Raw genomic sequence first — 22,648 nt, 5'->3', positions numbered from 1 at the left:
TCACAATCTTTTCAAGATTCCCAAATTTCTTGTTTCCCTGAGTTGCATGACATCTGCCATCAGATCTGTCCATCAATGAGCGAGAGAACAAAATGGATAACAAGGTGGGAGATGATACTAGAGAGCTGCTGTTTGTTTATCCCTTAATTTATAGGTTGACATACATCAAACCTGGGGTGGGTGGGGGGCGAGACAGGCTCAGGTGCCACTCCAAGGAGCAGCGATCAGCCCCCCGTCCCAGCCGAAGCCCTGGACGATGTAAAAACCACAGAAGAGGCCAAAATCTCTTTTTGAGTTATACCTGAGCAGTCAGCTAAAGGTGTACCAGGCGGAAAATGGCCCATCAGCAATCATGGGGTTTTGAAGGCAGCAGGACTTTTGTGAACAGATAATTCATTATGGAGAGTCAGTTGTGGACCAGCTGGTAATAAATACTAGAACAAAATAAATAGAAAGCTGCTGTTGCTCATTCACGCTCCAAAGCTCTATTAGCTGGACCACAAAATCTACGTGCTGGTGTGACAGTAGATGCAATATAAGACAAACTTATTAGCATAAAGGATGGAAAGTTTTCTGGTTTGCCTTTTAGTGGCATACTGGAGTTATAAAAATCAATTGGATTTAAGATTTTTATGGATCGAGTATGAGAATGTGTCCGCCTGTGTCTTTTAATGGAGACTTTTTCAATTACTTTGTCAGGTAATGGTTAAAAGTGTTCTCAATTTAATACTGCAGCAAACTAGAACAACTGTACAGCAGGCTTTATGGGGGGATGTGATGCTGGTAACTGGCTGACATGCTTTAAACAGAAACAAGTGGGGGTTTACAGGCAGGAGATCTGTCCTCAACACACTTTGGGGGTACAGTAGTGAACAGCATAGGAACAGGTAACCACAGACTCATTACAAATATCGAAACAATTAAAAGCTTCCAAGTTCAAACGCATTGAGTTGTTCACTGTCAAGCTGAACAAGTACAAATGATTTAGCCAGTAAAAAAAAAAACATTACTTTGGTGGGAGACCGCATTCCATATTTTTATAGCATCACTGCAGTCCTGAAGTCAGCACTGTCCTTGTCCCACTGATATATATTTTTTTTTTTAAATATTTCAATGCATCTGTGTTCTAAGCCACTTCTGTGAAGGTGTTTTGTTTGTCTCCTTTCTACTCAGACATGACATGAAGATCATTTGTTTTTAGCATTTTTTTAAAACTATCCCTTTTATTTCTCCCCCCCCTTTTTTTTTTTAAGAAATCATTTTTCTCATTGAGAGAAAAACGTGAGTTTATTTAAAAATCAGGATTATGAAAAGTGTATCAAATTCCATGTTTACTATTCCAAAAGGTAATTCAATTTTTTCTCTCTAGGGTCTGGTTATGTGCTAGCAAAATTCTTAGCAAAACTAAAGTCAAATCTGGAGAAATTCAGCTTGAATTAGCTGCTACTGAAGTCACACAAACTCTTATGTGAACTAGGCTACTTTGCCTGTTAGGAATGGTAAAGTCTAGCTCTCTTGCTAAAGTCAGTGCAAAAAAACACACAGTCAAAAGCAGCAGAAAAATAATACTTGAGTGTTGCCAAATTCTGTGACAGTGTCTCTCCTTTTATAGTCTCAAAGTTTAGTTATTTTATTTTAAATCTTTAACAGCTTGTGTTACATCTTCCAGCAAATCCAGATGATGAAAAAAATACAGCTTTAACATTTCTATTTTTGTTTTTCACTCTTTTTCTCTTCCCTTATGGCTCTCTGGGAGATACTGGTAAGTGATGCTCTGGTGCTGGAAATCACGTGTCATGTGAAAACGCTCGGTTCTGCCCAGGCACGCGAACTTTCTTGCTTTGTGCTGGAGAGTCTTTTCTTTGGAAGGGGTTTGAGTCCAAAAAGCCGGCAAGCAGCAACTCGGTACTTCTTGGACATGATGTTGTAGAGGATGGGGTTGATGGCTGCGCTAAGGTAGAAGAGGACAAAGGACACCAAGTTGCAGTACTGGCTGATCACTGCGATCTCCAGGGATCCGACTTCAAAGGATTTGGAAAATAAATATCGTCCTACGTGAAAAGGCAACCAGCAGAGTATGAAAGCAAATACCACCACAACTAAAATAAAAACAGAGAAGAAATTGTGTTAAGTATGAGTATTAAAATACAGGCGATTATAATTCTATTTCTTTAACAAATCAATCATGAAGAGTGAAAAATGCATCCTGTAAGTTTTCAGTTTTGTGTCTCTCAATATATTTCCTGGGAGTATAAATTAGCAATACTTAATACACATTGATCATATCTAAACAGGCTGCCTGTAGGCTGCAAAACTAATCTGAAGTACTTCTGAACTATAAAACATATGTTTTTGTAAATACAGAATTAAATAATCAGAATGCTGACAAAAAATAACAATGATTTGCAGTGTTTAACAAGAGCAAATTATACATAATGTGATAGACTTAACACTGTGGTCCATAATGAAGAATTGCTGGGAAGCAAAATTATTGAAGGCAAAGGCCCAAAAATAGAACAAAGCAGTGGAATTTGGACCTGTAGAGCACACCTGTCAAGGTAAGAACAGACAGCAGTGCATCCCTTCAGACTGTCCATTTTTTTGAATGTGAATTATTCCAAGAAGAGTAAAACTAAATATATAACTGCATAATTATATTTATATCTTTGTAACATTGCACTATCACTGTGGTTGCATTTATATAGAAATATGACATATGCAGAATAATAGAAATGTGTGTATCTTTGAACACTGTCTCCTTTGAATTTCCATTCTAGAGAAAGGGAAACTTTTTCTGTTTATTTCTTGTGTGCTATTGACCTTTATTATTTTTCATATTGCTTTGAGTGTATCTATTAATATAGCAGAAAGAGAAAAACAAGAAAACTCAAGCAGCGTTTTTTGACATTCTAATTTTTACCAGTTAACTTGTTCTCTTGTATTAGCAAACCCAGTTGCTCATGTCAAGTCACAGCAGATATAAAATTAAAAGAGCTAAGGGAGGTGACTACAGGCACCTTTCCCCAAAAATCTTTCTGAACGAGCATTCCCAAGTTTGAATAGATACTAATGTAGGACTTGTGGTGGACTCTAAAGCACAGAGCTGAGATTCAGATCATCTGTTTTCCAGCTCTGCATCTTCTTGAGCCAACCACTTCCACATTTTCCTCAGCATCTTCACCTACAAAATTCAGATACTGTTTCCTTAGCTCACAGCTATGCTCTAGAGTTTAATCCACGTAAAGAATATTATCGTAATTATCACTATGAACAGAATTTTAGGCATAGTCAATATTTTCACATGTGGGCATGCATACCCCTAGTCAGGCTTTCCGCAGTTTGATGTTCAGGCATGCAGAATCACATGGATTTCAATAGGAACAGAACATGATAGCTCCTTTGTAAGTCAAGCTATACATTTCAGTGTTTAATTATGGACCTAGAAGCATAACCTTTCTCTACAACTTAAAAGAAGCGTTGATGCTAATCCCATTTACTTGATGTTCCATGACTACTAAAGTCTTACAATGTGCCTTCTAAATTTTAAGCAGAACATTAAAACTAATGAGAGCAGACTGCACTGAGCATCTGCTGGTACAGAGCCCTTACTAACTGCTTTTCTTTCCATCCTTCCATCAGACATCAGACTGTTATCATTTAGACAATATTGGCTCTCTGTCAAAAGACACTCTTGCCACTGTCTTGCTGTTCTCAGACCTTATAAAAGAAAAAGAAAACCACACGGGTGTCTCAAATACCGTAGTGCTTGTGGCACTACTTCAGGGCAGAAATAAACAGTTACTATTTCAAAATTCTTTGTAGTTAAGTGCACAGAAATATAAATACTGTAGTAATATATGCTAGCAATTTATTTATTGTAAGTAGACATTCATAATCCTGAAACACTAGAAGTGTAAATGATTAATTACTTCCAAGGTCACGCTTACCAGACTGAAGTAATTCTATCTATCATAAAATGTAGCTGAAAGGGCACAAAGAATGCTGTGGGTCTTATTAATCTTCCTGCTATTGCATAGTAATAAAGCAGGACATGAACAAAAAAATCAGTTAGGCTCCCATTTAATAATTAAGGAACTTAGGACATGCTGCCACCTCTTCATCTAGTTCATTAGCCCATCACTTGAACCTGGCTGAAACGAGCGCATCAGAGCTGCTGCCCACAAAACCTTCTCCATGCAGAGCATCTCATCCCCACCAAAATCCACAGGATGACTTGCACTGCAGAGGACTTTTTGCTTGAAGAAAACTCTGCAGCAGCAGGAGGATTCTGCAGTTTTCAGACACTAAACTGCAGAAAAACTTTCTGGTTTTGTGCATCAAACTCCCACCACATGCACTGACTTAGCATGTTAAAATTTGTGCTTCTGTGTGCCAATAGGATCTGTTGTTTAAACCATTCAGCAATGTAAATATACAAAGTTAAGAATGACAATGTCTGTTGTCTAGACCCTGTTTTCTTAAAGTCAGTGAGAATTTACAGGATCACAGACCTCAAAGGAGACGCAGTGCTCCCTGTTCAGCACATGCTGGTGTTTTGCTCATATAAAAATGCAGATTAATTTTCATAAGCTTTAAGAGCCATCCTAGTAAATAACTCAAATTTGATAAAATCTCGATAGTCTTTTTATGTAAAATTGAAAACTACGTGCACATCACATCCTGCAGCTCAACTGTATGGTTTGAGAAGGGTTTAGTTTTGTTTAAAAGTCAAATAAACTATCCTCCTGTAAATAACATCGGTATCCACAACCAAAGAGCAAAAATGTTCAAAAATCTCCAGGGCACTAGCTAATGGTAACTGTAGCATTTGTCCTTGTCAGTGATTGTTATTAACATTTGTTTAACTGTTTGAGAGTCTCCAGCTCAGATCAGTTAGAAACAAGTCTAACAAAGGGGGAGAGTTATTCTATTAATACCTTGAGGTGCAGCCTTTTGTATGAAACATATTCAATAAATGCTTTCCTTTAGATGGAACTATAGGGAACTACTAGAACTCAGTCTTTCTCACACACACAAACATACACATCCTTTGGAAAAACAGAGCAAAAAGAGTCGTACCTAACATTTTCACAGTTTGCTTGTTGTTCTTATCCCTGATGACAGCATTTGGACCGATGTTCTTTCTCTTTCTCCTCCAGAGCTTCCTCCCAATGAGGCTGTACAGCACGGTCAGGCAAAACACGGGCAGGAAAAAGAAGATGCTGGAGGTCCAGACCATGATGGTGAGTAGCCCCGAGCGGATGGCATACTCCGTGGCACGGCACTCGTTGGTGCTCATGGGGTTAGTGCCATTCTCATGCTCGACTCCCACCAGGACAAAGATGGGTCCAGCACTAATGAAGGAAACGGCCCAGAGGAAGAGGATGACCAGCTTGACCTTCCCCTTGGTGATGATCACTTTAGCTCGGAGGGGGAAGCAGATTGCAACATACCGCTCCACACTGAGAGCGGTGATGTTGAGGATGGTGGAGTAGGTGCAGCTCTCGCTGATGAACTGGAAGAGCTTGCAGAGGAGGTCCCCGAAGTTCCAGGGCCGGTACTGCCAGAGGCGGAATAGGTCCAGGGGCATGCAGAGGAAGATGAGCAGGTCGGAAAAGGCCATGCTGGACAGGTAGAAGTTGGTGGTGGTCCTCATGTCCCGGAACCGCGACACCACCAGCATGGTCATGAGGTTGCCGATGATCCCGATGACGAAGAGGAGGACGCAGGCGACAGTGATGCCGGTGAGAACGGGCACGGGGAAAAGGTGCAGCGGGGGCTCGGCGCCCGTCCGGTTCTCCGCGCCGCGGCCGCCCGCGCTCCCCTCTCGCATCCTGCCGCCGCGGGCTGCGCATCACCGCCCGGCGCGCCCGCGGAGCCGCCCCCGCGCAGCCCGGCCAGTGCCTCCGCTGTGCCGCTCGGGCAGGTGCGGAGGGCGGGGAGGGACGAGCCGGCCCCGCTCCGCCTCTCTCCGGGCGCTGCTGCTCCCCCCGGCCCCGGGGAGGGCAGGCACTCGCCGGCGCGTCACAGGAGACGTGGGCGCGCTGGCTCCGCGGGTGCGGAGCGGTCCCGCGCCCTCCCGCGCTGCCCCGAGGCTCTGCTGCGGATCCGGAGCCACAGGGATGAAGAACTAGCTCAGCCCCGCAGCGCAAACCCCCGGCAGCTGCCAAATCTTCACCAGCATCAGCTTTTAAACTTTCTTCACAAGTCCCCCGGCACGGGAGGCTTCGCCCCCGGCGTTCCTGACCCGCAGGCAGTGGCGGGCAGACGCTCCCTGCCTGTCCCCAGCCCAGGTTTGGCTGCCCGCACCGCTCCTGCCTGCGCGGGTGTGCTGGGCAGGTGCGGTTCCCACTTGTCGCTGTTGCAAAGGCCGGTTGTGCTGTTTGAACAGCGGTAACTTCCTTTTCTTGGTAGTTTCAGTGTGTTTTCTCTGTGCAGAACAAATCAGTGATGTGCAGGGATGCACAGCCCCGCGGGATACGTGGGAACGTAACGATGGGTGCAGAAACACAGGGAGAGCTGCAATCACTGTTTCCTCATTTTGTACCTTTGCTCTGCCCTTGGATCTTGGCAGGAGCCTGGTAAGGCTGCAGTTGAGTGAAGATGCAGTAATCACCCTCTTCTGTATGATTTACCTACAATTAAATTTTGATTGAGCACGTTTCTGCTGTCCTAGGCTCTGCCCTTCACAGACACATACATCTATGTGTTTCCCCAGCTGCAGACTCCTACATAGTACTACAGGATTATATTGTACCTGAGAAGAAATAAGATGGAAGCAGCACAAGGTGAGATGAGCGACAGTAAAGAGACCCCCAGCACACCAGGAAAGGAGGGGTATCTCTCTTTCTTTCCAACTTGTCCCTGCAGAGTGGGACCGTTTTTCACTCTTGTTTTTCTATCTAGAGGGGCCGAATCCCTTCCCTTGTGCACCATCTCTCAGGTAGCAACCAGTGCTCTGAATCCACATTAGCGTCTAGCTTAATTCATCTGAGGTACAGTTTTATGCTGTTTTTTCAGAGTGCATTCACATACGTGTGTATACCATCTGCTAGTGCTGCTATTTCATAGCTGCAGAGCTTAAATGATAGAGCACAAGCGGGGTGTGACACAACATTGTATGACTCTGCCTGTGCCTCTGAATGCGCCTCTCTTCTATAATTTACTTTCTGTAATAATGCAAGCATAAGCCTTAGTGCTTTGTCTGTATCCTAATTTGGATGATATATTTTTGCAGTTTCTTTGGAATCCCTATTTATCATTCTTGCTCTTGAATTGTGAGATAGTTTTGTAGCAAGTTACTCAACAGTTGCTAAATTTTATGGGGGATGGCTACACATTAATTGCAGTTGAAAAGAAGAGCCTAACGTGCTTCCCACTTTGTTTATCTAACTGCCTACATAATTGTTTTTTATGTTTCTGAAGAAAAATGATGAGCTGTATGCCAACAATGTACAGTTATTTCATATTAGAATTTTGTGTCCAATCTAATTTAAATGACATTGCATTATATTATGGAGGAGCTGGTGACTGCTTCTGTATTTAGGCTGCCAAATGCTTTGTATTATTATAAAGAATTATTTGACTCTTCTCCCTGGCCCAGCGATGAATTCTCAGACCAGTGGCATTAGCTTCAGGATGTTGATATTTGACAGAAAAATGGCCTGAAGCTATAAATGTGACTTTTCTGTGTAGAGAGCATCCTTCATTCTCATGAAATTCTTCCAGGTTTTGCTGAGCTGTATCTTGTCATAAATGACCATTTCCCTTTCCCTAGGGAGAGAAAAGCTTTCTTTTATTTATTTTTTTTTTCTCCAAAAAAAAGGGGTATTCCTTATTAAAACAATACTTGAACTCAAGTGTGTGTGCAGCAAAACCAAGTAGCCAAAAGTGAGGTAGCACCAGATTTATATACTCTGGACAGCTTGAGCTTGTAATGCAACAAATTAACACTGAAATAATTGAGAGTCTGATATCATGAGCCACTTGGATCAGAAATGGCAGTTGTGCTTTGAATCCAGGAATACTGATCCTCTTCTTGTTTGAAGGGCATCATGAGTCAAGGGCTTCTCTGGCTGCCTTTTCTTCATCAGGTCAGGGCCAGAAAATAAGTCAGCTGAGAGAGGGGAAAAGCAGCTCCATTTTTCTGGTTCTTTCTAATTTCTTTAGCAATTGCAAGCCAGGTTTTGATGGGATATAAAGAATTGACATCCCACAAACTTGCATGATAATTAATTCCTGCCTCTGCTTTGCATCTGCTGCCTTAACTGCAGAAAAGGTTGAAGTCATTGATGTTATTGGAATGAGAGAAATGGAGAAAAAGAGGCAGAAGTTAAGTCCCTTTTATTCACAGTTTTATCCACTAACTTGGGGTATGAACAAAACAGATATTTTTAAAATATTTTTTTTAAATCCCACATTATCATGGACATTTACCTTTCATGGAGCTCCTAAAATATTCATGCTTCTCTTCAGTAGCTTTAAAGCTGTGTTGAGCACTGGAGATAAGGTAGAAGAGAGTTTCTGTTTATGGAGTTTTGAAATCTCTCTCCTATGTTCCATTCTTTCCATGCTCATCCAAGAAAGTTTTAATTCTTGTTTATATCATTGTTTGTTGTCATGGAAATATTGGAAGGCTTTGAAATAGAATGGTTATGGTTTAACTGTGGAGAGATGAAGAAAGTGGAAAACAGGCTTTGGAGGAGAGATCTCTCCTTGAAAAATGATGCATCGCCAACAATTTGCAGAAAAGCAAATTCAGTTTCTTGATTATATCCAGGGGCAGAGGATGTTTTGCCTTTTCTTATAAATGTATTTTAAGAACAGAAGGTAGCATCTGGTGTGTGCTTTCAAAGGTTACGGTTTAGCAACTATCATCAGTAAGCAGCGCTGATGAAATAGTGGTAATTCAACTTAATAACGTCAAACCCAGAATGTGCTCAAATGACTTACAGTTGCTTATATGGCAGTAAATGTCTGCAAGCAGACTCCAAAACAGTGCTAGTTTATTAATTAGCAGAGCTGTGCTCAGTTTGTTGTGCTGCTGGGTCACACTCTGGGCATTAATGTCCCTTTGTTAGACTTGTTCGCCAATGTGGTTCATCAGTCACAGGTATGTTTACTCTGGGTTATAAGTACATAGTGTTAATTAGATAATTTCTAGCATAAGAGTAACAGGAGAAGTATTGTGCATTTTATGTATATATATCATTGGACATTCTCTCTAAACATCTGTGGGTTTTGACTCAAAGCTCTCCTGGCTTTGGACGGAGATGCTCACCTGACTTACTTATGTTTATGAATATTCATGATGCTTTGAGCTCTGTTAGTGCCAGAATATGCAGGGTGGGATTGCATAGTTAATTATCCCAAATCAGACTTTCTTGTTGGTACTTCTGTCTCGTGTTAAATGGAGTGTGATAACTTGGCTCAATTCACTAGCAAATATCTGCAGTTAATCCACTCTGTCTTTGCCCAGTAGTTGTATGGGCTAAATACCCATGACTTGATAGAAATTGAGAGTAATATGAGCCAAAGAATTCACACTCAGACAAATTTTAAAGTGTCTTGAGGACGAATTTGTGCCTTGGATTCTATTACGTTTAAACTGCCAGTTTCTGAAAGGCCATTTGAGCAACTTTGGATACTCTAATGTTTGTCAATGCTATGAGTGATACATATGTGATGTGTTCAGTGCAAAAGTATTATGTGTATCAAAGACAAGGAGTGTGATTTATATTAACTCTGGTAGAACAGCCCATAGAGCTGGGGAGCTGCTTAAACTTAATGGTTCCTGCCATAAGCTGCAGTGTCTCACTGACCACGAGCAGTTTGACAGCATCTCTGTCATGACTCAGCGTCCCAACTCGATGTGACCTCCAAAACTTTCAGAAGAAATTAATGAAAATATCTATATAGGTTTGGATTATCTGCAGCAGTGCCGAGGTCAGGCAGTTAACTGTGGTACCCTGCTAATCAGAGGAAAAGGAGTTATCTTTTTAACATGACATAGTGTGCAATTTCAGTCCGTTAATGCAAATGAAAACAGAAAAGTAATGGAGAACTGAATGTTGGATAATTCTGATGAAAATTGCTATAAACTTCCCTCTATGTGGAAAAAAACCCCAACCTGTGAAAATTGGATCAGACCCAACAATATCCTAATCTACCTCCCATTTCTTCTACTGAATGGCACAATGTGCTTTGGAGGGATGAATGAGATCTTGTCTCTGTGCTTGTTTATGTTTTATTGATCATCACATTCAGTCTTTTCTTAGACCCTAATATTTACATGTAATCTGAAAACTAAAATTATGAGTCTCAAAATATCAGTAACTGAATCAGGCTTTTTAACTGTTTGCATAGAATACAGCAAATGCATCCCTCATCCTGCCTGGGTGGTGAATACTGCTGCAATACAAACAATAATAATTACGTTTATTAATACTAAAGCAGAGAGAGGCAAAAAATAGAAGTCTGTTTCCACGAAGTAATGAAAGGTACAATAAAAGCCAGTTAGCTGGCCTGTCCTTTCCCATGGAAACACCAGAAAAAGAGAGAGCCCTCTGCTGAAATAAAAGCAGTCTCTGTGGAAGGAGTAATTTATTTTTGAAATCTGTGGGCATCCTTGCAATTTGGGGCTGTGGTCAGGGGGCTGCTTCTCCCTGGTCGTGGTGTACTGGTTCCAGTGGGGCTCGGTGTGCATGGGGAGAGCTGCACACAGAGATCTACTTGTCTGATTACTGAGACCTGAGGAATGCCTGTCTATTCCAAATAAAGGCTAACACAAACACGAGGAGAAATGTATTTAGATTATGAGTCAATTAGAGAGGCAAGCGTCCTTTTGTTAATCACGTAGATGTGCAGTGTGTGGAACAGCGACGTGGGCATCCACCAGAGCCCAGTACATTGAGAATATTTGGAACTGGTAAGAGAAGGCGATGCCAAAAGGAACACAAAGAGGGAAACAGCCCATGGTGGTGGCTGAGGTGGGGGCAATTTTCCTGGGGGTTTGTCCCCCAGGACCTGCCCCCCTGTGGCACCAGCTACAGCCCCTCTCTTCAGGTGCAGGATGGAACCAGCCCCTCTCCTGTCTCAGCGCTGGGGTCAGCTTAGATGGTGCCTTCCTACCCTGTTGAGTTTCCAAGGTCTGCTTGAGTTTCCTCTTTTTTTTTGGTAGGACAATTTTGGAAGTGGAGTGGATAGACCAAACTATCCCCTGTGTGCTCTTGAGGGAGCGACTGCATTTGTTTTCAGCATTAGGGGATCTCCAGTTTACTGCTGCTTTACAACATCTGTGTAAATGGTCTTCTAATGTAGTTTGGTAATGGATAAGAATTAGGTATTTCCATACTAAATAGATTTCCCAGTGTTTAAGTAATTGCCAAAGCCCTGGAATATGAGAAGGACCTCAAAGGAAGTGCTCAGGGTTTTGGTCATGAGAGCATTTTCAGTGTTTTTCTTCAGTGTACTGCTTCCACATGCTGTTCACCATCTAGGGTCTGGAAGTGCATTCTATGGCATTGTACGATATGGCATTCCTCACTGGTTTGAATGATGTCCTTTGTGTTGCAATCATTTGTGGCATTTAATGGATTATAACTGATACCAACCCATGTCAGAGAAATGATTTCCAACTGGGTTGTCATCATAGAAGCCATAGTATGACACAAATAATCACTGCAAGACAAAATAAATATTTACTAAAAATTTTTTATATAAAATGTAGAAAAATTACAATATTCACATGTTACCACAGCCTCCATCCACAAAAATTTGCTACATTCGCCATTCAACATAAAGTGAGATGAAAAGCATGATTCAGGGTGCAAATGTACAAACAGAAGTTGCTATATCTTTCCATTCATCTTCAAACGTGTCCTGTCAGACACTGCTAGATAGTCTCTCCTCAAGATAATATCTGGCAAGCATGCCTTTGGATTATTCAGAAAGATGATTATTTGGTGTGATCCCTGCTGAGATATGCTCTGCATGTAGAGACCAAAAATATGTACATTTAGAGAAAAAAGGAAGATAATGCCAGGGAGCATTCCTCAAGCGACAGCTGGCATGGTGTTATATATTGAGAGTTAAGGAGAGAACATAGAGGAGAAAGTATCTGTTTGTAACAGACAGTTTGTCTTAGCATCAGCAGCAAGTTTGTGGAGTCCCCCATGGTTTCCTTCCAGTCCTTTCTAGCAGCCATGACTCCTACATTACACAAATTGGTCCTTAGTCCTAAGGGAGGATTTCTGACTCTAAACTGCCACCAGTAAATCTGAAATACTTTTTCACAGTTCAGATAAAATTTCTTTCAAATAAGCTCCTGAAATAACATTTCTATACACATAAGATTAAATTTTCAGTATTGCTAAAAACCACCTCAAACCTGATAACATGGGTCAATCCTCTGCTGAGATCCAGAAGCCTAGTCTACTTCCAAGAACTTACAAAGCCAATTTCTCCAGTGCAGCAGACATCCAGATACGTAGGGAATGGCTTTGTTCTCTCTAGACTTTTCTAGCAGGCAGAAAATTTCTGAATTAAATACTGAAATCAGAAAGAAAACTGTAGAAATATTTTCTGTTCTCTGTTGAAATAGATTATTTGAGAATGAGGCAAACCCAAGTGTTTCAGTAAATGATGACAAATTTCACATATTTGATTATCACTGAAAACAGCATATGTGATGTTATGTTAGAACAGCAGACAAAAGTTAAAGCTCATCATTTTAGGCTTACAGCAGCATGTTTCTTTGCCCCAACCTGTCCAAAGAAGGCTACTCCTGATTTTTTTTCTTGCTGCTCAAACACAGGTATTTAAGTGAAGCAAAGAACCTCCTTTTCTGAATGACGAAACAGATGCAGGGGCTCATGTCTATTCATTTCCTCTTGTTGGCAGAGTAGTAAGATGAATGATGTGTGTTTACTCATTAGGCCCATATTCAAGGCCTGTTAATTACCAGAACGTGGAGATGAACGTGAGGGTACCCATGGCAGTCTTAGTGTATTAAAAAACAGACAAGCAGGTTATCTCCTGGCATCATTCTTTTGATGTAAAGTCACATTTACATAACAATCGTCTTCTTTCCCTTCCAATTAATTTTTTTTCCACTTTCACCATCTTTTCCATACTGTTTACTCTGAAGTTGGTCAAAATGCATTCATGGTGCAAACTGGTACCACTCCACTGGCAATGCTGCAGATGTGCTGATTAATGCTACCTGATGTATGCTGTGGATCCAACCCACACAGCTTACAGTTGCAAATATTTTTATTTTTTTTTCTTTTACTATAAAACAGTTCTACTCATAGAGTTAAAACATACAGTGGCCACGGTTAAAAAAAAAAAGTTATTAAAATTTGCCACCCATTCCTAAAAATAAAAATAGCATTACCCAAATTGCAGTTCTTGTTTAAGCATGGATAGTTGTAAGTTTTCCTTAATATATTAGTCATCAGGGTGTATTATTCTGTACCAAATACAGGCCAGTACAAATAAACATGGAAGAACCATGTCATACTTAATTTGTGGATATGTCTAATAGAATTCAGTATTTACAGAGAAACACCTTTCTTTCTGGATCAAGTACTTGCTGTCAACAAATGTAATGGCAACTACATCACTGAAGCTATTGGAAGCCTGGTGAGATCTTTGCAGCACAGCAATTAGGTAAATAGGCACTGTCGTAATGTGCTGATCAAAATACTGATTGATTTCAAAACCTCTTCTGTGCCATTTCAGCAGCTGTTTTGACGTACAATAGCCTGATTAAGACAGGCTAATGTGTTTACTCAAGCCGTGATCCTGAAAAATGCTTAAGCACATATTTAATTTCAAGCATGTAAATACTCTGATTTGGTCATACTGTTCGTGTGCTTAAAATTAATTAGGTGCTTAAGTGCTTTGTTAGATGAGATGAAGATGTGCAGTTTGAGTTTCTGATGGCCTTTCACTCTTGCACAACTCAGATTCAAACAAAAACTTCCAGAGTAATTCCATGGGCATCAGGGAAGCAGGACTTGCAAAGGCTCCTTAGAAGAGCTGAGATATCCAAGACTGGGTCCCAGTGGAGACCACAAATAGAATTTGATCTCCAGTCCCCCAGCCTCAAGTAACCGGACCTGCAGTATCCTCCATCCCACCTGCCATGGCTCAGCTGGTGTGGAATATCTCTGCAGCGGTGGTGGCGAGGTCTAATCTGCCTGGGGTTCTCGGCCAAAGGGATCATCTGTGGCAGGTGACATCCTTGCATGTCCCCAGCCTGGCTGGGCAGCAAGCTGTGGTGCTCATGCCTGCACAAAGTGTCACCATCGGCAGCGGCTGCCACTTCTTCCCAGCTGCTGGGAGAGTATTTGGTACGGTCAGACCTCGCGCTGAGTGAGCTGAGAAAGGGGAGTCTGGTATTGTTGGTATCACTACTGTGTTTGTTTGTTATCCCCTGTTTTATAGAATTTTATGTTGGTCCTGACCGGGAAAGTTGGCTTCTTTGGAGCATGGTTTTAATCTTTTAAGCAATCATAAAGGCTCCAAAAAAACTTGCTTCTTTGTCCATGTCAACTATGTCACCATTACTGACGGAGACGAAAATCCTGTCCTCTCTTTTCAGCTGAAACACACCACCTTGGTAGATGGAGTAAAGTCCATATTCTGCCTTTTTAGACCAGCAGCTTGTTCTTGCACTTTTCATGAGCAAAATGGGCTCTGGGTAATTAGTCAGTTTGTAAACATATTGGACAAGCTGTTTGGGGTTCCTGATTTGTGCCAACAAATCTGAATCCTCGTTCTCGTTTTCACGGAAACGAAAATAAGTTTGTGAGTAGATGTAATAAAAGCCTGTTTGGGGTATCACTAACTCGCCATTTCTCAGTTCCACATTGTAAAGGAAAGAGTGGCCTTTCCTTGACGATTCCCAGTTGTTTATTTTTTGGCCATTCCCTCTCCTGGGTGAGGAATCTACTGGAGAAAAGAAGAGAGAAAATGTTAAATTAAAAGCCAGCTAGTAAAGCCAGGTGTCTGCTAGTCAGGGAGCCTGTTTTTTAACAACAAAGTAATGAAACCTGCTCTTCCCAGTGGCTATTAGGTCCATTCTCAAAACACTTTGAAGGTCCAGAAGTAAGCTGCTCATATGAACTATTTTTAATTTTTGTGCTCCCAAATAAGTGAAAAATCATCACGTTGTTCCTTAGTAACAGATTTAAAATATCTATTTGTGTCTGATAGCCTCCAGAGCCATAGAAACCCTACCAAGCCTTTCATTAATATGACCTGAATGTCAAGTCTCTTCTGTCTCTGTCTCACATTTCTAATGGGTCTATCACCATAGCAGCTGGGACTCGCAACTAACAGAAGGAAACTGAAGGAAAGAAAAGAGGAAAATTTAACATTAAGAAGGCTATTAATTTTTTTTTCCCCTAATGAAGGTTCCAGAAGAAAAGTTAGGGAGGTACCCACAGGTACAGGCTTCTCCCTGTTCTGCGAGAACTGGCTGAAAAAAACATTGTCTGGGGCAAGATGACTTTTTCATTATTTGTTTCTCACTATTAACTCAATGCATGTATTAAAAAGTGTATGTAAACACCAGGCTAGCAACCAGAGAGTAATTTCTGCGATCTTTAACTGTTTTTAAAGGTTTTTCCTTACTGCGTGGGGACAGGGAACTCTTCCTGTTGCTGTTGCCTGTCAGATGTGCCGCAATCCTGTTGATGGGACCACGCGGCTGCTGCCCATCAGTCTGCGACAGCGTCAGCGTTCTGTCAGCTGAGGGGAGATGAGAAAAGGAACCTCACGTTAGGAGGGAGAATGTTAGCAAGCAACTTCTGTCCCATTCCACCTGATTTTAAGGCATAGATATGTCATTTTTTGTAATTGACTAACTCAGACTGAATGCTATATATTGGCTACTAAGGCTCAAATTTCTCTTGTTCTCCTTGACATGTCTTTATATGCCTCTTTTTCTCATCCCTCCCACCCCAAAATTACCAATGGACACTTTAAAATAACTCATAGCACCAAATTTTTGCATTCGTGCTTCGTATCTTTTATGGTTGAGTATTCATAATCTTTACTCTGAATTTCCACTTGGAGGTTGTAATGCTTTTGCTCTATGTGTTTAGAGCTGTATGAGCATCAGCAGAGCTATTCCTGAACTGATTTACACCTACAGCAGTTCAGTGCTGCTTGTTCACAGCAGAGCAGATTGTTTGAATGTCCCTGCAACACTGTGGGACTGAGGTCCAAAAGCTGAGTCCTCTGCATCCACCCTAGTTACCTTGTGCTACCCACTTGACCACATTTCTGGCTCCTGAAAATGTGCCTTGTAGTAATAAGTAATCATTTTTCAATGACTTGCTGCCAGCACAAGATCTTAGTCAGTGTCTTCTGCACTTCTAAAAAATTCCTTGAGTCACTATACATCAGGTGCCACAGATAATAAAATTATTATAATACCGTTGACTGCAGATATGTTTTCCTCGTAGCTTCTCGACATCATCTGCCAACAAACACAGAAAAAATGAATTAGTTTGTCAGCAGAAACTAATAGGTGCAGGAAAAAGATGCTTTTCTCAAACTCACGATCAAAGAGTATTCTGGATTTAATCAACAAGCAAACAAAAAGAAATCCTATTCATTTGTTATAATAAAATATTTCTGCACTAAGATCTTTCATGTAATGAAATACATAGGAAAACATTTTCAAGAGAGCTCAGCCATCTGGACTTCTAGTGTGTTGGAAAATCTGACCCTCATGCTTTTCTCAAATAAGAAGAGATATAGTGTACAAGCATCAGCTTCAATTTGCAAATACTTGGCAGCGTGCACTTCTGTGAGATCTTAGCTCTGAGAAATTAAATTTCAATTTTTATACCTCTATTTGTCTAAGCTCTTAAGCCAGCATATTTTACTTTGTGCATTTACCTTCCTTGTGACTGCTGATTCCTGAAATGAACTGGTTTGGTTACCGACCACGGTGCAGCTGCAGCAAGCTGATAGTTTGAGATGATTTACCTGGGTGACAAACACGGGCCCTGTATTGACACTTACTGATGGGTTCTGACCTGCCCCATTTCTATTTATCTATCTGTCCATCCATCCATCTATCCTTTATCATTTTTAACATTATTATCATTATTAACATTATTATCATTAATTATTATTTCTGGCACCCAGGCTATCTTTTTTTAAGCAACCAGGGAACTAGTAGGTATATTAGATGTGTAAATGTCCACTAAATAAAAACATGTTTTCTTTATGCAGAACTTCGGGGACTTTACTGGCAGAACTTCCACCAAAGGAACCAAGATCTCAGAATACAAATAGAGCATCTGTTCTGGGCTGCAGGATTTGCCAGGTAAGTTTCAGTCGGAAGTGGTTTTTAAGTGGTTTTTTATGGATGAGCTTTTTTATGTGCTGGAGATCAGATTTTTAAAATCATTGCAGAAGACTTTAGCCTTTCTGATTTTGCAGCCAGGCTTATTTTCTTCTGTGTAGCCAAAATTATTTGTATTGTAAGTCATGCAGTAGATGGTGTTCTCTGAATGCTGAGCTGGGAAGGTGCTGTGCCTGATGCTGTGTGCTAGCTCATTCTTTCCTCCCCTAATATTAATCCATTACACAGCTCATGGCTAGAGCATTCCTCAGGCACCTTTTTGCCTCTCCCCATGTTACATTTCATCTCATCTTTTCATGCCACTTTCGGTGTATTTCCAAAGTGGGAGTGACACCTCTGCCAGCACTATAATCTCTATGATCAGGTAGAAAACAAGCTCAAGTCAAGCACTCCCACCCTGAGATAAGTCAATCTGTCACTGAAATTAGCTTAGTAAAAACTGATTGTGTTTGCCTTATTATTTCCTGAGTCTAGTGAAACCACCATCATGGGGTTTTTTGCTTCAGTGCAAGCACTCTGCAGCTGAAGCTGTGGCTTGGCTATTGCTTTGCAATAAAACAACCTGAGAGCTTCCCTTTATTCTGCTATTAGGATTCTTCAAATTGTAATGTCACCAAGCAGCACTGTTTCAGCATGTTGGTTCCCAAATACCTTTTTAATTAACTTTCCCAGGTGCCACTTTACTTGCCAGCAGGGGTCAGCCGCTCTGTCTTCACTTTCAATTAGATCCAAGTTTTGGATGAAATTTCCCATTTCCTCCCCAGTGAGACAAGCGATGCTGCTCTTGGAGTATGTGTCCCGGAGCTGCAACAGAAGGGAAAGCCAGGAATTTACACCTGTGATGTGCTTGCAGATGTTCAGCTGTGGTATGTCACTAAATTCAGTGCACTTAGGAACATGCTCACTTTTCCTTAAAACATTTGCTAGTATAGTACAAGTTATGACTACAGAGACAGCATGTGTAATTCATACTGATTTTATGTATTTATTTAATTAAGATGGCATTCCCAATATGCAAAAATGTATTTACATTATGTCCACGGACATAAATTTGATATCCAGCACTCAACTAAAGAAGCTTTGTGAAAATTCAATACCCAAATCACTAATGATGTGAATTCTTTAGTCTCCCTAGTTCTGTGTGTTAAAATATCTCTTTTGCACAAGGGATTTTTCTTCACAAATTATTGAGGCTGAAATCAAATACCATACCTAAAAATATTTTCTGTTCTGTCTTTTCAGCCAATGCTACTTATAATCCAGGCTTTTGCTGTTATATATCCAAACCATACCCTCCCCATATGCAGCTTGGTGTCTCTCCATAACTCTGTTTGACTTACTAGTCCAGAACAAAGTCCAGATACCAGAGATGACATCTGAGTCCAAACAAAATTATAATGCTGAACGCTTGTGGCATGGTCCTATATCTATATGTCTGTATAAATGTCTATACCCTCTAGTCACAGAGAAAGCACATTTTCTTTTGATAAAAGGACTTTGAAGAGAGTGGCAGAACTGCTGGCTCCCAGGGAACTTGGCTGGGAGAGTCTATACCGTAGCAGAAAGCTCTTTCCAAGGGCAAGACGACACACACAACTCCAGCTGGCGCTGTTGGTTAATACAAGAGCACATAACCTGTGCTGTTGGTTAATACAAGAGCACATAACCTGCTCTGCCTCCAGTCCATGCCAGCAGAGATCAGCCCTTGTTTGCTTGGTTTGCTCGGAACTCAGTTGCTGCTGTATCAGCTCTCATGTAAAAACTAGCAAGGCTTGTTGTGCCAGCAAAGGACTGCAGGAACTTGGAAGAAAGAGCAATCAGCACTAAACATGCAAAGCATTCAGATGGACTTCTTGTAACATTTAAATGTCACTTTTCTTATGTTAAAGAAGGTTGGTTTGGTTTGCTAAACAGATACATCTATTCTACAAGTACCAGTTTCAGCTGTCCTTGAGACTGGGGTATTAAAAGCAACAAAATTGAGTCACCTCCTCCTTCAAACTCCTTGCTTTTCCTGCCTGTCAGAAAACAAAGGCTTTTAGGAAGAGATTTCATGCTTCAGATTAGGAGAATTCACCCATATTACCCTGCAAGTCCCACCTTTAGCTTGCAGCAGCAGACTCTATTGAGTTTTATCTACTACTTTAAATGATTCTGTACTTTTTGTGGGCATCAAAGTGAAACAGGGCCACCACTGAGTGTTTATGAAGGTTTCTGTGTCTTTGCTGAGGAGGACAGTGATATTCTTAAATCAGGTTTCTTGTTTCAAGAACTCACTTAAAGTGATCAAAATTATGTGCTTATTAAGGTAAGAACACAGTTAAAACTAAGGGCTCTGACAGATGTAAGTATATGAGCTTCTATAACAAAGCAGTTCGATGAGTTTTAAAAAAAATACGTGAGCAGATGAGATACTATTTTTTTCCTTGACCAGATCTGCTACAGCTCACCTCTGAGCTTTGCCCTCCAATCTGGAAGCAAACAGAAATCAGAAGTATTTTGAAATCCTGAGGGAATGCAAGCTTGTCTCAGCACCATATGGTACTGAAGAACTGGTATTTCTGCTTTATGGGTAGAGAAAGCAAGGCATCTGTGTGTTGTAAGACTTACGCAAACGAGGCTTATCTGTAGCACTGAAATCTTTGAGGACCCAAATCCAACAGGAACCCTATCTTGTAAACCTTCTCTCCTATTCTAGGAGTAGTACACGGGCTATGTTTTTGCCACAGAAGGAAGTCTGAGGATATTTTCCTTGCAGCCCTGTATCCTGAAGCATAATGAACTTTATTGTGCTTGTGTCTCAGCACTTCCTCCCATGGCAAAACTGTTAAACAAATGGTCATATTTGTAATCCTACTCATATTACTACAGCTGTAGAGAGACAAACTGCATATTGTGAAAAACAAAGGGAAGAAAGATGGGCAGATGAAAACTCAGTTTATCTTCTGAGATTTATTCCAAATGCACCATGTGGATGTGGGGTGGCAGACTGTTTCTAGATAAGCTTTTACCTTGTTTATTGTGTACCAGATGGCACATGCAAGAATCTGTGTTAAGGTATCCCCTCTATGGCCAGCAACCTTACTTTGTAGCCCAGCAGAATTTCAGTGTGGGCAGATGTATAGCTTTTCACACCATATACTGGCTCCTTACACTTCAAAAACAGTGAGTTGTATTTTGGGCAAGTATCACTAGCTGTGGTTGTGCCCTAGGTGTACATATTTGAATAGAAGGAAGGGAAAGGTAAGTGTGGTTACTAATTACTTACATTGGCAAGCTTGTTAGCAAAGGACTCTGAACTGTATGCACGAAGAGACGATAATGCATTTATATATTTTTCTTCACTGTCAATATTATGTAACCCAAGTTCACAAAATCAACACATCTCTCTGACTCCATCATTATACCAAATATGGGACAACCACAGCTATAAACTTAGCAGGAAAATCTGTTTGATAAATTTCCAAAGTATGAGCATTGGCTTATATTGTAGAATACTGTATACCCTTTAACATTCGCTTCAGAGTCTTTGACATCTTAGACGACTCCACCTATTTAATTGGATGTGGAATAAATGCACAGGTAACATAATATTTTATAATTATGTAATATTTTCTTAAGTTGTACAACCATACTATACCTACCTGCAGTTAGCTTTACCTTTGTGCCAGGGAGAGAAACACACTAGTACAACTTACAGCAGGATTGTAAATTTCATGCAAGACACTCGGGTAAACCCTCATTACTAACTAGGGCATCAAAGAAAAGCAGGACCACACACATAAAGGCTCAAGGGACTATCAACGAACTGTGATTTTCTTGGAATGCAAATCATCTTTTGCAGGAGGAGGAAGGAGTTAAGCAGCAGGCTTGCAGGATGGCTGCAAGGAGCACAAAGCATCTAGACTATACAATGGATATTTTACAATCATTCTGAGAAATTCAGTGGTGTTTGCTGTCTGGGTGAAGTTCCTTTGGGATTAGTCACTGTCTTAAAACTAGGTATTTTCCTAGAGGAGACATTTAAAAGGCACCTCCGTTTTGTCTGCCCTTTTCCCCTGTTGTCTACACGAATATCCAGTTGACAGAGGCTGAAGGTGTAGTCAGGGCCCCGGGCGCTACTAACATGCTGATGGGGCACCGCAATGTGATGAGACAGCAAGTTCGGCGCTCTAATGAAAAGCACATTTGCTACTTCGCTGCAAAAAAAAACCCTATAACTTAAAAAAAAAGGGGGGGGAGGGGGGCAAAAACTTTTAAATTGTTCTTGCCTTAAGAGATTCCGTTGCGTGCACACGCACGGCCCAAGGCGAGCCCAGACAAAGGAGCAGGCACACAGAGAGTGAAGCTCTTTGTCTGGAGAGGGCTCCGCTCTCCTGCTGCATAAACACTGTTCAACTCCCTGCAGGTCCGCCCGTATCGTCGACAGTCGCTCTCTGCACAGAGCAAGGGTTCCATCCCTCCATCCTTTTCTTGGCCAAAATAAAGGGAGAGAAAAGGAGAGAGCGGCGTCCCCCCGGCTGCCCGCCCCCACCAACCTGTTTGAGCTCGTTGGTGAAGTAGAGAAAGGTGACGGCCACGCAGACGGACTGCAGGAGCACGGCGGCGACCAGCACGGCCCCGCAGGTCTGCCCGGGGCTGGGACCGGCCGCGGGCAGCATCATGGCCGGGCAGGGCTCGTCCCGACGCAGCGCTACGCTGTTCCCTCCGGCGGCGGAGCGGGCCGGGCCGGGCCGGGCCAGGCTGGGCTGGGGTTCACCCGCCGCCGTCCCGCGGCGAAGTGCGGCCCCCGGCAGCCCGCCCGGCGCACACCCCGCTCCGCTCCCCGCCTCCCCGCCGGCCCCGGCCCCGCGCTGGCGGGCGGGACGCTGCGTCCCCCCGCCCCGTCTGTCCCGTCCAGTCCCGCCGAGCCGGGCGGGGGTGGTGTGGGTGCTGCTTTCCAGCTCCTGCCTGCACCCCCGAAGTGGTGGGGGGGTCATTTCCCAGTCGTCAGGTTTCACAGCATTTCTGAGCTACGTGGTAGCAATCGGACTTTTTAAAAGACATTGTGGCTGTGGTTAAGCGCGCGTTTCCTGCCTCCAGGCTGGGTTGTCTTTTTCTGTAGCTCCCTTAGAGTTGGTGCATGGCAGAAAGGTGCTGTGAGCTCCAGTCCAGTGCTGCCATTGCAACCCCTCAGGTATCACTGCTTCTCCCCCCATGCTTAATGTCACAGAACATCAACATCAGGTCTGTGGTAACAGACATCTTAGCAGGATATGT

At 42.0% G+C, this 22,648-nt stretch overlaps 2 protein-coding genes across 3 annotated transcripts; both read right to left on the bottom strand.

The window, feature by feature from the left end:
• Positions 1-1,604: 1,604 nt before the first annotated feature.
• GHSR (growth hormone secretagogue receptor) lies at positions 1,605-5,982 on the bottom strand. The gene is made up of 2 exons (XM_005512008.4): positions 5,080-5,982; positions 1,605-2,099 (listed from the first exon to the last, which is right to left on the bottom strand). The coding sequence occupies exons 1-2, from the start codon at positions 5,831-5,833 to the stop codon at positions 1,795-1,797; spliced, it is 1,059 nt and encodes a 352-aa protein (XP_005512065.3). The 5' UTR covers positions 5,834-5,982; the 3' UTR covers positions 1,605-1,794.
• Positions 5,983-11,696: 5,714 nt separating this feature from the next.
• TNFSF10 (TNF superfamily member 10) lies at positions 11,697-22,242 on the bottom strand. 2 transcript variants are annotated; one of them, XM_065073840.1, is made up of 5 exons: positions 21,928-22,242; positions 18,041-18,193; positions 16,450-16,492; positions 15,643-15,759; positions 11,697-14,955 (listed from the first exon to the last, which is right to left on the bottom strand). In XM_065073840.1, exons 1-5 carry the CDS (start codon positions 22,051-22,053, stop codon positions 14,510-14,512), a joined length of 885 nt encoding a protein of 294 aa, XP_064929912.1. In that variant the 5' UTR covers positions 22,054-22,242; the 3' UTR covers positions 11,697-14,509. The 2 variants fall into 2 exon arrangements, with proteins under 2 accessions (XP_064929912.1, XP_064929911.1); XM_065073839.1 differs by having other exon boundaries at positions 11,697-14,958; positions 21,928-22,239.
• Between the last annotated feature and the right edge of the window lie 406 nt (positions 22,243-22,648).

This window comes from Columba livia, chromosome 9, assembly GCF_036013475.1.
Source record: "Columba livia isolate bColLiv1 breed racing homer chromosome 9, bColLiv1.pat.W.v2, whole genome shotgun sequence".
Classification (NCBI taxonomy): domain Eukaryota; kingdom Metazoa; phylum Chordata; class Aves; order Columbiformes; family Columbidae; genus Columba; species Columba livia.
Note: the sequence above shows the minus strand (reverse complement) of the source record. Positions and strands in the feature narration are given on the sequence as shown.

Excerpts from the sequence above, each read along its gene's own strand:
- GHSR (XM_005512008.4), bottom strand. The coding sequence starts at position 5,833 with ATGCGAGAGGGGAGCGCGGGCGGCCGCGGCGCGGAGAACCGGACGGGC. Across the intron at positions 2,100-5,079 it reads GCAAACTGTGAAAATGTTAG|TTGTGGTGGTATTTGCTTTC; the intron begins GTACGACTCTTT and ends TTTTTATTTTAG.
- TNFSF10 (XM_065073839.1), bottom strand. The coding sequence starts at position 22,053 with ATGATGCTGCCCGCGGCCGGTCCCAGCCCCGGGCAGACCTGCGGGGCC. Across the intron at positions 16,493-18,040 it reads TGGGAAAGTTAATTAAAAAG|ATGATGTCGAGAAGCTACGA; the intron begins GTATTTGGGAAC and ends GTTTGTTGGCAG. Across the intron at positions 15,760-16,449 it reads AAACATATCTGCAGTCAACG|CTGACAGAACGCTGACGCTG; the intron begins GTATTATAATAA and ends ATCTCCCCTCAG.